The sequence below is a fragment of the Leptinotarsa decemlineata genome, unplaced genomic scaffold, assembly GCF_025532065.1.
Source record: "Leptinotarsa decemlineata unplaced genomic scaffold, Ldec_3_MD MMD2_tig00000035_RagTag_RagTag, whole genome shotgun sequence".
NCBI classification, from domain to species: Eukaryota; Metazoa; Arthropoda; class Insecta; order Coleoptera; family Chrysomelidae; genus Leptinotarsa; species Leptinotarsa decemlineata.
Window position 1 is genome coordinate 2,894,911 of NW_027412540.1, and position 15,719 is coordinate 2,910,629.

At 32.0% G+C, this 15,719-nt stretch overlaps 1 protein-coding gene across 3 annotated transcripts in view; it reads left to right on the forward strand.

Moving 5' to 3' along the window:
* Positions 1-15,719, forward strand: part of Not1 (CCR4-NOT transcription complex subunit 1) — a 55,301-nt gene that overhangs the window by 4,140 nt on the left and 35,442 nt on the right. For 2 of the 3 annotated variants that reach the window (XM_074171739.1, XM_023171301.2), the window contains exons 4-7: positions 8,303-8,992; positions 11,285-12,153; positions 12,205-12,629; positions 14,036-14,330. In XM_074171739.1, coding sequence (XP_074027840.1) covers positions 8,303-8,992; positions 11,285-12,153; positions 12,205-12,629; positions 14,036-14,330 — 2,279 coding nt within the window. The remainder of the gene's footprint in view (positions 1-8,302; positions 8,993-11,284; positions 12,154-12,204; positions 12,630-14,035; positions 14,331-15,719) is intronic. The other variant, XM_023171302.2, reaches the window with a different exon arrangement.

The following is a 15,719-nucleotide window of genomic DNA, read 5'->3' on the forward strand; positions in this document are numbered from 1 at the left end:
CGACATATTAATGCAGTTGAAAAAAAAGTTATTGATTCAATAAAACAGAATTATTATGGGTGATCAAGTTACCTCGAAACTTTTTTGAAATACTATTTGTCAAATATTCTCAAGTATATCATGACAATGACATAAATTATTGTAACTGTCAACTACTGTTCGAATATTTTTCGAAATGCCATTTTCTCATCAAGAAAAATGTGATATGGGAGAATCCTACTTGGTTTTACAGAAAAATAGCGTAAGAGCACTCCAACACTACAGCAATTCGTTCCCCGATCGTGAATTACATAATCGTCGTTTTTTTGCTGTGATTCATCGTCGATTCAGGCATAATGAAAAAGGTTTTGTAATATCTGAAGGTTGAAGGTAAAGAAATTGACGTTTCAGTTAATTTTTCAAATTGTTGGATGTATAAGAGAAAGAATTTTCATTATTGGAGTAGACATAATCCATTTCTAGTCCATCCCTACAATCCGCAAAGACGATTTAGTATTAGTGTTTGGTGTGGTCTATTTAGAGGCAGAATTATCTGTCCATTTTTCTACCATGATTCTTTGAACGAACCCTGTTACATTAATTCATTAACAAGAGTGTTTGAAGAGTTTTTCGATGATCTTGATCTGGAACCTGTCAGATGATCTATTTTCAGCATGATGATGGAAGGTGAAAAGAACAAGATCAGATAAAAAAGAAACATATTGAAAACAGCTACGGTAGACCGAGTCCTACAAATGAAATTTTAATCAAGCAATGAATGCCTTTGGAAATGATGATCCAAAAGATGAAGTGGCATTAAATGCAGAACAAATGATTTTGGAACTGTATAAATGACAAAACACAGATGAATCCAATCAGACCTCTAGGATGCAGAGAAGTGAGGATAATAAAAGAGCAGTGAAAGATATATTAGCTGAAATTGACGTCGATATAGATAATATAAAAGTTTTCAGGCTAGGAAGGTTTCAACCCAATAGGTCAAGACCACTGAAAGTTTGCTTCCCCAGCACTGAGGAAGCCTTAACAACCAATATAGAAATATTTGCAGACCAAACCAAACATCAAAGAGAATACTTCCAAATAATCAAAATACAGCTGAATGAATGCCTATTCAAAGGAGAGAAAAAAATAATCAAATTCATCAACAATATTCCAACAATTATTAATCAGATACAGCCAAGAAACTAAAAAAAGTCAGAAAATTATCAGAAACATCAAATATTATCAGGACATTATCTACTTGAATGCAGAAAGTTTTTTAACCCAAAAAGACAACATTATTGCCAATATTGTTCGCCAGAAACCAAATGTTATTCTCAGCGAAGCCAGAACTACTAAGGATATGGAAAATTCGGAACTACACATAGAGGAATGTAGGCTAAATAGATATGATAGTGATAATAGACATACTGTGGTGTACTTATCTATGTTAAAGCTGATATCGAATTCAAATAAAAGAGTTCTTGTACTAAACAGAAATTATTGGATTCTGTTTGTTGAAATCCTAGTGAGTAGACAAAAATGGTTGATAGGTGGAGTCTATCACTCTCCATCTTCTAGTGATGTAATTTTCCTTGATAAACTGGAGGATATACTAGAAAAATACAGTGAAAAGGGTAAAGTACTTTTAATTGGTGAAAAAGGACCTCTTTTACACAAAAAAGATTATCAACTTGTTAAATACATATGGATTCGAATACGTTGTGAAGCAGTGAACATGATGTACCAATAATAGTAAAACTCTAGTTGATTATGTAATAACTAACTGATAGTATAGAGGCAAATGTATTTGAATTACTAAAAATAACAGACCACTCAATAATAGCAGTTGAGTGTTTTAAAAATTGCAATAATATGCAAGATAAAATACTAATTACTAGAAACATATCAAATAAAACATATCATGAGGTCAACTTGAAGTTGATTAATCAGCGCTAGAATTTTGACTCTGTTGATGTTGATTCTGTCCTGCATGATATAACTGGTAAAACTGAAAAGATTGTCAATGAGCTTGCCCCACAACGTAATATCATTATTAGACCCAATCAAATACCGTATTGTGATACTGAATTGAAAATTAAATCAAAAGAAAGAGATAGGGCATATCGAAATTTCAGATGTAAAACTGAAGAGAATGAAGAACTGTTGCGAAATTATAAGTCAGTTAGGAATCAATATGTAAACTTACTGATAAAGAAGAAAATTTTGTGTTATGAGAAAAATATTGATTCAAATAGAAATAATCCTAAAGAGATGTGGAAACATTTGAAGTCTCTTATAAAACCAGACATTTCCCAAAACTTCAATAAAATACTTTTTTCATCTCCTGAGCCCTATATTGTTACTGATTCACTAGAGATGGCTACAGCATTCAACCAATATTTTATCGATAATATCAATCACATAACTAGCAACTTTTGCTCAAATAGACTATGTCAAAATTACCCACTGGTAAATTGTCTGTTTAAAACATAGTTGTGTCACTAAGTATTCCGGCAATATCTTGAATATCTGAAGAAACCCTACATTTTATTCTATGAAAGAAAGGATATTGGCAGATCAAGATCTTCAGATGATGTGGTGCTGCAGAAGTACGTTCGATACAATAGGTTATGTTCTTTTGAATCTTGTCTACACACCAATGGAAAAAGGTGTTTTCCCAGATGCACTAAAGCTCAGTACAGTAATACATATAGCAAAAATCAAAGATATCATTGAAACTTATCATTTTAGACCAATTAATGTATTAACAACACTGGAAAAAATTATTTTAGCACTACACGAACAAATAGAGGAATATTTTGAGATTAATAATTTATTTTTGGGGCAGCAATCAGGTTTTCGAAAAAATCACTCTTGTGAGATGGCACTCCAGTATACTATAATAAAGTGGGAATCACATGTTGATGAAGGGAATTATGTAGTATCAGTTTTTGTAGATTTAAAAAGGGCTTTCGAGACCATCGATAGAAATATTCTGTTGGAAAAATTGACACACTATGGAATTGGCGGCAAGGTACTGCTTTGGTTTGAAAGTTACTTGAAAAATAGAAAATAGATTACAAAAGTGAAATCATCAACCTCAACAGAATCTGTGAATGATTTAGGGGTTCCACAAGGTAGTGTACTGGGTCCACTCTTATTTTTATTATATATCTAAATGATATTTACTATTTAACAGGTAGACTTATTTGCAGATGCCACCTTATTATGCATATCAAATAATAACTTGAATGATGCAATAGAGGAGATGCAAGATGTAGTAAATTAAACTGTTGAATATTTATTGATCAATAATATTGTCCTAAATGTAAATAAAAGCAAAATTATGATAATTGGATCTAAATATGAGTTGAATAAAATTGACCATGATACAGTGAACATCAAAATAGGAAATGAATATCTTGAAATTGTTACCGAGATGAAATATCTAGGTTTCATGATTGATAGAACAATGTCACTCAATAGTCATGCTAATTATATTATAAAAAACATCTCAAAATTATTCTTTTTTTCAGGGGTAGCCCCACATCTTAGTATTAACTCGAAAGTCACAATTTACAACTGTATAATTCAGCCACATTTTGACTTCTGTGCTACATTATTGTATCTTCTGAATAACAATAAGTTAGGCCAACTACAAAAACTGCAAAACAGAAGAAGTATGCGTATAATTCTGTAAAGACTGCCCGATTCTCTTCAGTGGTTATCAATCTCGAACAGATCTTATTATCTAAGTATGGTTTTCATATTCAAAATAATAAAGGGTATTCATCCTATTTATTTCAAAAATTTAATGTTTCATGTATCCATGACAAACTCAAGGTCAGCAATGAATAGTCTGTTTTTCAGAGTACTAGTGGAATTTAACAAACTGCCTGGTTCTTTGAGAAACAACAGAAGTATTCACACTTTCAAACAAGCATTATTGCAGCATATCGAAGAAGATAATAAATTTTAATATATGTGTATGAGTGCATCTGTATCTATACTTATTAGTTTTATTTATTTTTTATGACATCCATATACTTCTCCATAAATCATTGATTCATAAAAAGAATACATGGAGGGAACAAAGTGATTTAGGATAAAAAAATAAAAAAAATACAGTGTGTCCACGGATGAAGTTGGTCAGGGGAGAAAAATCTGTATTATTAATTTCATGACAAAAAGTCATTCTTTTGAAAATTTGCATCTTTTGAAGATAAAATTTACATAAAAAAATCTGAGATTGGATGTACAGGTTTTTAGTAAAGTAATAAAACGTGAAAATGTTTCATGAGAAAAGTACGTTCCATGATTATTCTACACAAAGTTTTGTAAAATGATGAATGATGTTTATGGTCTAAAATGAGGCATGAATTCAAGTTTTCAAAATTTCAATTTTTACATTTAGATTTACAAGAAAATCAAGAAAGTAGTTTTAGCAAAAGTTTGCATCTAATTTATGTAAAGTTGACGCTAAGCGGTATATCTTGATTTTTTGTAAGATTCTGCAAATAATTGCAAAAAGAAATTATGACATAAACCACTACCACTGCAAAAAGTTTAAAATTACGTACATTATTGTATTATTCATTATCGTCTGAAGAAAATTCGCCAGATGATGAGCAACTATCGCGATCACTATTATTCAAGGTAATAATCAATGATTCAATTCAGTTGCGTGTGAATGATTTGAATAGAAGATGATAAAATATATAGAATTACAACCTGACAACAGTGTTCGTTTTAATGCAATAATATTTCCTATAGAATTTATTATAATTAAATAGACATGCAATAAACTAATTAACAATTTCCACATCAGAAAACCTAATTTACGAATTCTTGAATCATTCCAAAAGATTGGATTGGAAACTGTTCTTTTCCAAATGAAACTATTCCTACGTTCGTTTATTCTTTGAGAATAGGCTCTCCTTGTTTGGCTAATATACAACCACAAGTCATCTTATATACTCTTGATTTATCGACACTGAAGTTTTCTCTTTATTATCTTCAATAAATCTGCTTGAATTATTATTTTTGGAAAAGAAAGTAGAAATCCAAAAATGTTCTTTCCCAAAAATTTGTCACTCCTAAAAATATAACCCTTTTTATTTAATTATTATTTGTTCTGCAAGCTATGTTTGAGACTTTTTTTTTTTAAATGAGGGATGTTTTTGGTGGGTTCACCAAAGTATGTCAATGTCCTATGACCCTTATTATCGGTCTTGAAGTGGGATAGATTTTACCAGTAAAACAAACTGAGATATCATCTACATATCTGTACCAGTATCAGAAACTTAATCAACTGATTGTTATGAATGTCATTTTCAATGATATCCATAAAAAAAATTGCTAAAAAAGGACTCTTTTACTGGTACAAGTAGGTAGTTAGGCAAGTTTCTTGTATGTGTCAATTTCTTTCATCTGTCAATTAAATTCACCACAGAAATGGAGGCAAATCTCTCATGAAAAAAATGTACACTTGACTTACATCAAAATTTATAATTAACATTTTCTGCAAACCATATAAGGACTATGTCATAAATAATTTCTCAACACATCCCTATCAGTATAAAGTAGTAAACAGACTACTGAATATTCCACCATCAGAAATTAATTTTCAGAGAGAACTGAGTTTTATCAAACAAATTGCTGACAATAGTTACATTCTTTTCAAAAAACTACGCAAAGAAGCCATTTATGGGTCCATCCCACTTGAATAAACGATAATGAGCGTCATAGGACATTCACAAACTTTGGTGAACACCAGTAACATCGCTTGTTTTTTGGAAAAGAAAGACTGGAACTTGGCTTATAGAACAAATAATTATTTAAGCAAATTTATAAAAAACAATTTAGACAAAACTTTCATGTCGAATGATAGATCAGGTGTACATAAGTTTACTTGTGGCTCTTGCCCAAAATTTTATATTGCCCAAAAGGAGAGAACCTATTCAAAAGAAAGTAGTTTCTTGAATGTGAAGACCAATTTTCAAACTATTTTTCGGCAGAGGGCATGACATATTTCATTTGGAAGAGAAAAGTTTGAAACTCATTCTTTTTTAATGCTTGGAAATTAAAAGATTTGAGAATTCTGATAATTTACTAAATGGCCAAATGAATTGAATACTTCAGCACTTCTGAATCTTATTTTCTAATTTGGAAATTGATAGTTGATGTTTAAAAAAAATACCTTTCATATGAAATGTCGCAGGACCCCGTTTCCATTTGAAAACAAAGTTGGTAGCGCCCTCTCGGCGGAAACTGATGTCACACTATTGGCTTTTTTTATATAAAAAAGATAAAATTGATCCCTTTTTACAAAATATCTTGCCCTGTACATTGTTTAAGACGGGGGGGACTATTTATATCTGCACTAAATATTTATTCCATGGGTGCAAAAATTTTGAACTTTCTTATTAGTCAGTGGGCTATGCTTGAAGACTGTCAGTAAACAAATCTAAAGCAAATGAACTTCAAACGTTCAAGCCAGTCTCTATATACCTACACATTAAGTTTAATGGACTGACGCCTATCAAAAAAAACAACTACTCCCCTGGCTAATACCACGAAGGGCGTTGGATTATATCCGACAGGCGTCAGTGCAGGAATCTTAACAGAAATGCAGGAAATTTTCTGTGAAGAACAGTAATCCAAGAACAGGAGATGTTCAGGACAGTGTTTAGACACCGATGAGCCACCCAGGCACTACGCAAAATCAAAAACCCACCAAAAAATACTATGGTTACTGTATGGTGGTCAGCGGCTGGCGTGATTCACTATAACTTTCTGCAACCGGACCAAACAATCACAGCCGAGACCTGTTGTTAAAAAATCGACGAATTGTACCGAAAATTGCGTCACCAATAGCCAGCGCTGGTCATCATAAGAGGTCTGATCCTGCTCCATGTCCTCACGTTTCACAAATCACCGCCCGAAAATTGAACGAATTGAGCGTCGAAGTTCTTCCTCATCCACCATACTTTCCAGCTACCATTTTTTCAAGCACGTCGATAACTTTCTCACCAGTAGAATCTCGAGCTCACAATTTTTATGCTCCTTGAAATAATCGACTTGTGTTACGTTGGCAAAAAGGCACTAATTCAAATGGCGCTTGTTTTGATTGAATTGAATTAGTATTCACTGAGATATTACAGACACATACAACGGACAAAACTTCTGAAACAACCTAGTAACAGTTATCTAAGTCTTGAAGCAATTCAGAAAGTCCGTTAAGGATCTTCTGGCAGGGAAAGCCACTATGTCATTGAGGAATATTTTTCATTTGAATTTTAATATTTCCTCAATATGTTTTTAAAATCACATGGACATGTATTTGATTTTTAGCTTTTTTTATAATTTTGTTTGTCTTATTATGAAGCTTTCTTTCAAATATCATTCATATACAGTTAACTAGTTTAGTGATCCAATATTTTTTTTGAAAAAGGGGGTTGGTTGGGTAACAGGATCAATTTTTTCTTAAAAAAAAAACAATTGTATTCTTGCCGACGTTTCGAATTTAATTAAATTCTTCTTCAGACATATAAGATACGTATCTAATATGTCTGATAATTTTTAAAATAGTATTATCAACACGAAAATACTACTTTTGGAGCGCTGAAGAAGAATTTAATTAAATTCGAAACGTCGGCAAGAATACAATTGTTTTTATAAGAAAAAAATTGATCCTGTTACCCAACCAACCCCCCTTTTCAAAAAAATCATTCATATAATTCTATTGATTTTGTCGACAACATGTTGACATTTTAGACAATAAAGCTTATATATTTAATGGAAACCAGGACAAAATCTGAGTTATGACTTCAACCATATGCAAAGAGTAAATTATTAAAAAATCTGAATGATCATGCATTTTTCTTTTCCAACAATATGGAAAGCCTTCTTCAAAGAAACTAGTTCACGCCAAGAATGATCTTTCAACAAAATAGTTACTGCAAGAAACTGGTAGTACTAAATCTGACTCTCTGGGTAGTTGTTCGACTATGTTTATTGTTAGAGAACAATGAAAGTTCATCCAATAGAAATGCTTTCCTCACATTTTAAAACTATAACAAATTTATTGACGCGTGCATTACGCCAACCACTATCAAGAAATGAACTATACTATGCTTTATGAATATTTTCAATTAAAAAACTTGCTATGTTATGAAAGAATCTATATCATCATTATTTGTTATATGTGTGTAATATATCAGTCTTTTACACTATTGTTAATAATTTGTGTTAGATTGATTTCACAAAAAAATTATCGTATAGCTTAAAAAAAAATAGCAAACCTTCAATCACATTTCAGGTTGCACCTTTGCCTATAGAAACTCTCTCAACGATGGTTCTCTGCCTGCAAAAATGTATGAACTCTGTTAATCCAGATTGCCATGAAGCTATCCTGACAATAGTAAATACATGTACTCTGATTGTCAAATCCAGGCAGCAGCAACAACAACCCACTATACTTCGCTCACGAGGCATGGATAGTGGCATAAATCCTTCCGTTTTTGCCGGTCAACTTTACAATCATTCCGGCGTCGATTCAGTCCCAGGTCTTAGCAGTAACTTGGCCGGTATCAATTTAGCAGGTCCCTCGAGTTCAGCATTCAATTTACAAGGAGGTTTGGGGCCTCTCGTTCAATCTCCAGGTTCTCCATCAAGAATATTAAATCCTGGGCCGTCTAATAGCCCATTTCCCATCATGCCAATACAGCACCAAGGACCTGTGGGCACCAGTTCTTCCCTTGTTTTGGGAGTCAATCAAATCAATAACCTGGGTAGGATGGGCCATAACCCAAATATGGACAAGTCTAGATTGCCAGAATATAATCTGTTTCCAGAAATATCTCCTCACGTGTCAAAAGAGATTGAAGATGAAGCCAACAACTACTTTCAGAGGATTTATAATCATCCGCCTAACCCTACGTTGTCTATAGATGAGGTTTTGGCAATGTTGAAACGATTTCAAGATTCACACAACAAAAGAGAGAAAGAGGTAAGTGCAATTAAAAAATCGAATATTTTATATTTCTCTCTCTCTCTCTCTCTATATATATATATATATATATATATATATATATATATATATATATATATATATATATATATATATATATTTTGAGTTTATTTGTATTATTTTCTCACATTTAAAAATACATGCATGCAACACAAAGTTTTCCTCTTAAATGACTAAGATTGTTACATGCGTGAATAGTTTATATGTATATATATGTATATATATATATATATATATATATATATATATATATATATATATATATATATATATATACAGGGCTATTCAAATTCGTTTCGATAAGAGATGCAGTGTCAGTTAAACTGTGGCAAAGTTGCGTATTTTAGAGACCTATTTAATGATGTAAAAAATCGAATATAGCTCTTTTGGTTCTGGAAGATATACAGGAAAAGCCAAAAAATCCCAAATTATTTTTTTGCCTATATCTTTTTTATTCGCAGACATATTGAAAATCTGACCACATTTTGCTATTGGCACTTGATGTGGGCTATCAGAATATGTCCATGAATTTTTTATACATGGTGTCATCATCTGACTTGGGCCACCCCCATCTTTGAATTTTTAAATACGGACCTGTATTTTTCGTTGTAGTTTTTGGATCGTAGACGTTCACTTCATACTGAGAAATTAATTTTTATATTATATATCGGGATGTTTCGGTAATATTTGATTATAATTGGGTGAATTACTCCCTTTTAAATTACGGCTCTGGAAATTGGTTGACCGAGTTAAATGAAAACACAATAGCAACTTTCACGTCTCCCTATGTACCGTAGAGTTTTTCGAGAGTTTTTTTTTTTCATTTTTAGGTACCTCTTCATATTTTTTCCATTGCTCTGAGCGTTTTCTACAATGAACTTCGAATAGGAAAACCTTATATGATTATCTGAAACCTATCTACATCAAAAATATATTATATGTGTTTTAATAAGCAGAAAAAGAAATGATAGCAATAATAACATCCGAAACAATTCAATTGAAATGAAGTAATTTATATACAAAAAAAATGCATGGCGCAATAAATGTTCAAATTGGAGTCCTTCCATTTCGAGACATTTTTGAACTCGATTATTCATATTATTTATTGCCCTCAATACACTTATTTGCTGCATTGTTGCAAAATCATTCAAAATCCTCCATCTCGAGTCTTACACATTTTCTATCTCTCTGCCAGCGTAAATCCTATTTTTCAATGTCCCCCATAGAAAATAGTCCAAAATAGTAAGATCTGGTGATCTTTCAGGCCATCTTATTGGTCCATTATTTGTCTCAAAATGGAAGGACTCCAATTCGAACATTTATTGCTCCATTAGTTTTTTTTGTGTATATAAATTACTTAATTTCAATTTCCATTACAATTATAGTGTTCGTTTCAGATGTTATTTTTGCTATCATTTCTTTTTCTGCTCATCAAAACACATAATATATTTTTGTTGTAGATATGTTTCAGATAATCATAAAAGGTTTTCTTATTCGAAGTTAATTGTAAAAAACTCTCAGAGCAATGGAAATATGAAAAAATATGAATAGGTACCTAAAAATAAAAAAAAAACTCTACGGTACATAGCGAGATGTGAAAGTTGCTATTGTGTTTTTATTTAACTCAGTCAACCAATTTCCAGGGCCGTAATTTAAAAAGGAATAATTCACCTAATTATCAAATATTACCGAAACATCCCGAAATCTAAAATAAAATGTAATTTCTCGGTATGAAGTGAACGTCTACGATCCAAAAACTACAACAAAAAATACAGGTCCGTATTTAAAAATTCAAAGATGGGGGTGGCCCAAGTCAGATGATACCCTATATAAAAGATTCATGGGCATATTCTGATAGCCCACATCAAGTGACAATAGCAAAATGTAGACAGATTTTCAGTATGTCTGCGAATAAAGAAGATATAGGCAAAAAAATAATTTGGGATTTTTTTGGTTTTTTCTGTATATCTCCAGGATCAAAAGAACTATATTCGATTTTTTTACACATCATTAAATAGGTCTCTCAAATACGCAACTTTGCCACAATTTAACCGACACTGTATCTCTTATCGTTTACGAGATCCCCATGTACAGAAACGATTTTGAATAGCCCTGTATATATATATATATATATATATATATATATATATATATATATATATATATATATATATATATATATATATATATATTTCTATGATTTGAAAATAAAATAAAATTTTGTAATAACAATAATATTTAGAAATAAAAATATGTTAATGTTACTTTCAGGTATTCAACTGTATGTTGAGAAGTCTTTTTGAAGAGTACAAGTTTTTCCCTCAATATCCTGACAAAGAACTACATGTAACAGCACAACTATTTGGAGGTATTATTGAGAAAGGTATAGTAGCTTCCTATGTAGCCCTTGGTTTGGCTCTTAGATTTGTTCTGGAAGCCCTCAAAAAGCAAGAGGGTTCTAAAATGTACTATTTTGGAATCGCGGCTCTCGACAGATTTAAGAGCCGTTTGAAAGAGTACCATAAATACTGCGAACACGTAAGAGCTATTCCCCACTTCAGTGAATTTCCGCAACACCTCCAGGAATATGTTGAGTATGGTTTGCAAAGTATGGAGCCCCCGCATAAGCCGGAGGGTCCTGTTTTGCCAGCCAGCTTGGCCGCTATGTTGGCTCCCCCAACATCTACTCCAACGGTATATAAAGCCAGTATTGCTTCTACTACAGCACCGAGTAAAGCAAATACAACTCCTGTAAGCACTATGGGTAGCAGACCTTCGATAGCAAATGCAACCAACATTGACACACTCTTAGTAGCCACAGAAAAAGAAGAGAAAGCTGTTGCTCCTCCTGAACCTCTACAAGATAAGACTGCATTCATATTCAATAACCTGAGTCAGCTAAATTTGAAGCAAAAATGTGATGAATTGAGAGAATTAGTTATCGAAGAATATTATCCTTGGTTGGCGCAATACTTGGTCATGAAGAGAGCCTCCATTGAGTTCAACTTCCATGGATTGTACTCCAACTTTTTAGACACACTTGGTTTAAATGACATCCTGAAATTGGTTACCAGAGAAACATTCAGAAATATCAGGGTGCTTCTTAGGTCTGACAAAGCAATTGCAAATTTTTCTGATAGGTAGGAAGGGAGGAAAAGGGAATATATTTTATTAACAAATTTTGGTTTTAGGTCTCTTCTCAAAAACCTGGGACATTGGCTAGGGATGCTGACTCTTGCAAGAAACAAACCTATTCTACAAATTGATTTAGACTTGAAATCTCTTCTTGTAGAAGCTTATGCGAAGGGTCAACAAGAACTTCTCTATGTAGTTCCTTTTGTCGCAAAAGTTTTGGAGTCCTGTGCTAAGAGCAAGGTATTCAAGCCGCCCAATCCTTGGACAATAGCTTTGATGAATGTATTGGCTGAATTGCACTCTGAAGCAGATTTGAAATTGACTCTGAAGTTTGAAATCGAAGTGCTGTGTAAACACCTGGAAATAGATGTTAACAATTTGAAGCCTTCTGTTTGTTTAAAAGATCCTGAGAGATTAAGAAAAATTGAATATCAACTATCCCAGCCTTTGAAAAAAGAATCTTTGCTGCATCATGGTATAGGTATGTTGATTCTGTTATATAGTACAAATGGATCTTTGACAAAACATCATTTTCACCAAATACTCAATATCGTAAATTTCTGATATAAACACAGTGAGCAAAATTGCTGGAATGGTACATGTCCACGGTGCACTGTTTGCCCATGACCTGAATTCTTACAATAATATTGATTCTTTTAAATTTGGTAACTGTCAGTGTTCATATCTAACTCATCATCTTGCTCCAAACTTCCAATGTTATAGGAATGTTCAAATGTTTTTTCGTTAACCACTCAATAATGATAAACAACTTCAAATTCAATCCGAATATACAAATTTAATCACAATGCTAGATCCATGTAAAGTACAACAAATCAGTTAAAAATTATTTCTGGAGCGAGAGCTAACTTAATATCTGAGACAATAAGTAAAGAAGTTCTATAATTTTAAAAACTATTAATCTGTATGTTTTTGCACATAAAGCTCTTCATTATAGAGAAAGTTTTATTTGTCATGCTAGCACAGCGCCACAACTCCATTTCTTGTGTCCAAAATAGCCAGAATTCTGTTCAGTAACTCAGTAATTTATTTTTGATGGATTGATCTAGTTTTCTTTCAATAAGCAAATGAAGTTATTTGGTTTTCACATCGAGCAGTCTTTTTTTATATTAATATGAAAATTTCCAGTTGAGCTTGCTGTCAGAGTGAAGACCTGAGTATCATGATGATGATATACTAAGTATTTAAAATTACTATTTGTGCTACATATTCTGATTTGATTGATGGTTAGTTTTGGACAAAGTATGATGAGCTGTTTTTTCGGATTTCTCTCTGTGTTCTATGGTTTTTATCCTCATAAGTATTATTTTCACAATGGTATGGCAAAGTATCATTTGTAATCTTCTGGTGATGCCTGGAGTTTTACAATTAGACTAATTCATTTGAACTCTGTGTCTTAATTTATAGGGATAGATGATCCCATTTACCTGGGCTGCTGCCACTACCTGTGTTTGCTTGACTACCAGGAATAACAAATAATAACAAACATTTTTTATATTTTTCGAAAATTTCCTCTAATGATCATTACACTTTTACATTCGTTCAAACCGTTTGTTAAAGCAGTTTTTCTATACGTCTTAAGATACCTCCAAAACATGGTTTCTGAACACCTCAACTGTTTCTTCGGCGCTCGTAAATTGTTGACCAAGAACAAGAACTCATTGGGTGCCAAATCAGAACAGTACAGAGGATCAGTCATGTATTTAATTACTGTCAATGATTTGATAACTCCTTAAATTTGAAGGAGAATAATTTTTGGGAAAAAATATTTTCGACTTTCTACTTCTCCACCTTCATACAAAAAAATTTGGGAAACTTTCGAAGACAGGAAGAAAATCAGCTCCTCTATTTCTTTTCTTTTTTTTTTAGGAAATTCAGGTGGTAACTTAACTGACCAAGAACTGGCAAACATTCTTCCAAGCCAGCAAACCAGCTCTCCAATTGTTCAAAACAATAGCACTACTCCAACTTCAGGACTATCAGCACCCCCAGAACCACGTTTTGGATATTCAGACATTCAAATCACAGGCATGCAAGCATTTCAGACTCATACAGTAGTGTCTCCTACGATTTTACTATTTCAGACACAGCCTCAACTAAAGGCACTTGTAAGAACATCTATTGAGAGAGCTGTGCAAGAGTGGATTGCTCCAGTTGTTGATAGGTATGATATATTCAATCAATTTATGTTATATTAATAATATTTAAGTATCATATTGTATATAACAATCATAACCGAAAACAAGTTTTCGATTTATTGCGATTATAGATGGTATGGATCAAACAAGCTGTTGAAACATGACATTAGACTGAAAATAGTTTTTACAGTTTTTGGGACTATGACAATATAAATTGAAAATTACTTTTTTTACCCGTGAATAAGAATTTATAATGAACTGACAACTGAATTGAGAAATACATTTGAACTAATCTAAAAAGAAACTAAAGAACATTCAACACTTATAATATTTATTTTGATTTTCACTATAAAAGGTTTACAAAACCGTGATAATATTAAATTGAGGACTGTTTTATTCTAAAAAAATTACTATGATCTACGGTCCAGTCAGATAATTATTTCTAATGGAACAATGTGTTACAATTTGAAGACTCTTTGAGTAACCTTCTAAAAATAATTTTGCAAAATTTCAACTGTGTATTTCCTATTCAACATTTAATGAATTATCAAGTGAAAAGTTTTTCACTTGATGATGGGGTTAAACCCGAAACCGGTCGTATAAATAAAATCAACTAGTGGTAATTAGACAAAAGTGTTTTCATTCAGATGCCACCAAAATTTAGCTATCATTAAAATAGCCTAGCTGAATTCTATGATAATTTTAACTAACTACGACCAACTCTAATAGTTATGAAAGTTTATTTTATTGACTCTGATTTTATATTTTTTCAATGTTTTTTTTTATGATTATTCTTTTTACATGTATTTATTTTTGTCAATGTAATATCCCACTTGCTATTATTTTCTGCAATGCTCCGTCAATATGTACACATTCTTCAGACAATAAGTATATATTGAATCGAATTGAATTAGCCTATTGGCTAACATGCAGATGTCTTCAATTTTTTGATGATATTTAGATGGTTTTTTCTTTTTTTTTTTTTACTCATTGAACTCAATAGTGTTTGAAGAATACAATAAAATGAACGACTTCAAAAAATATTTGATAAATTATATTGGGCAATCAAAATGTCATTTTTGCAATTTATTGATTTCACAGTATTTATAATACGTTCAAAAAAATGTTTAAGATTTTCACAATGTGTAAAATGTGGCAGTCTTGTACTTGTAACTTTCTCCTCTGCAATTTTCCCAAGATGATAATAAACTATTTAAACAATCTTACTGCATTTATGCCAAATGTACACTCCTCTTAAACGTGGGTTTTCATTCATTCAAATCAATCATGATTTTCCATCAGAATGAACTTCTGACCAAAGATTACGTAATATGAAAAAAATTACACTGGTTTAAATGAGTTGGAGAATGTTCCTAAAGAAGATAACGAACAACCCCTGTTTTTAATGAACCAAA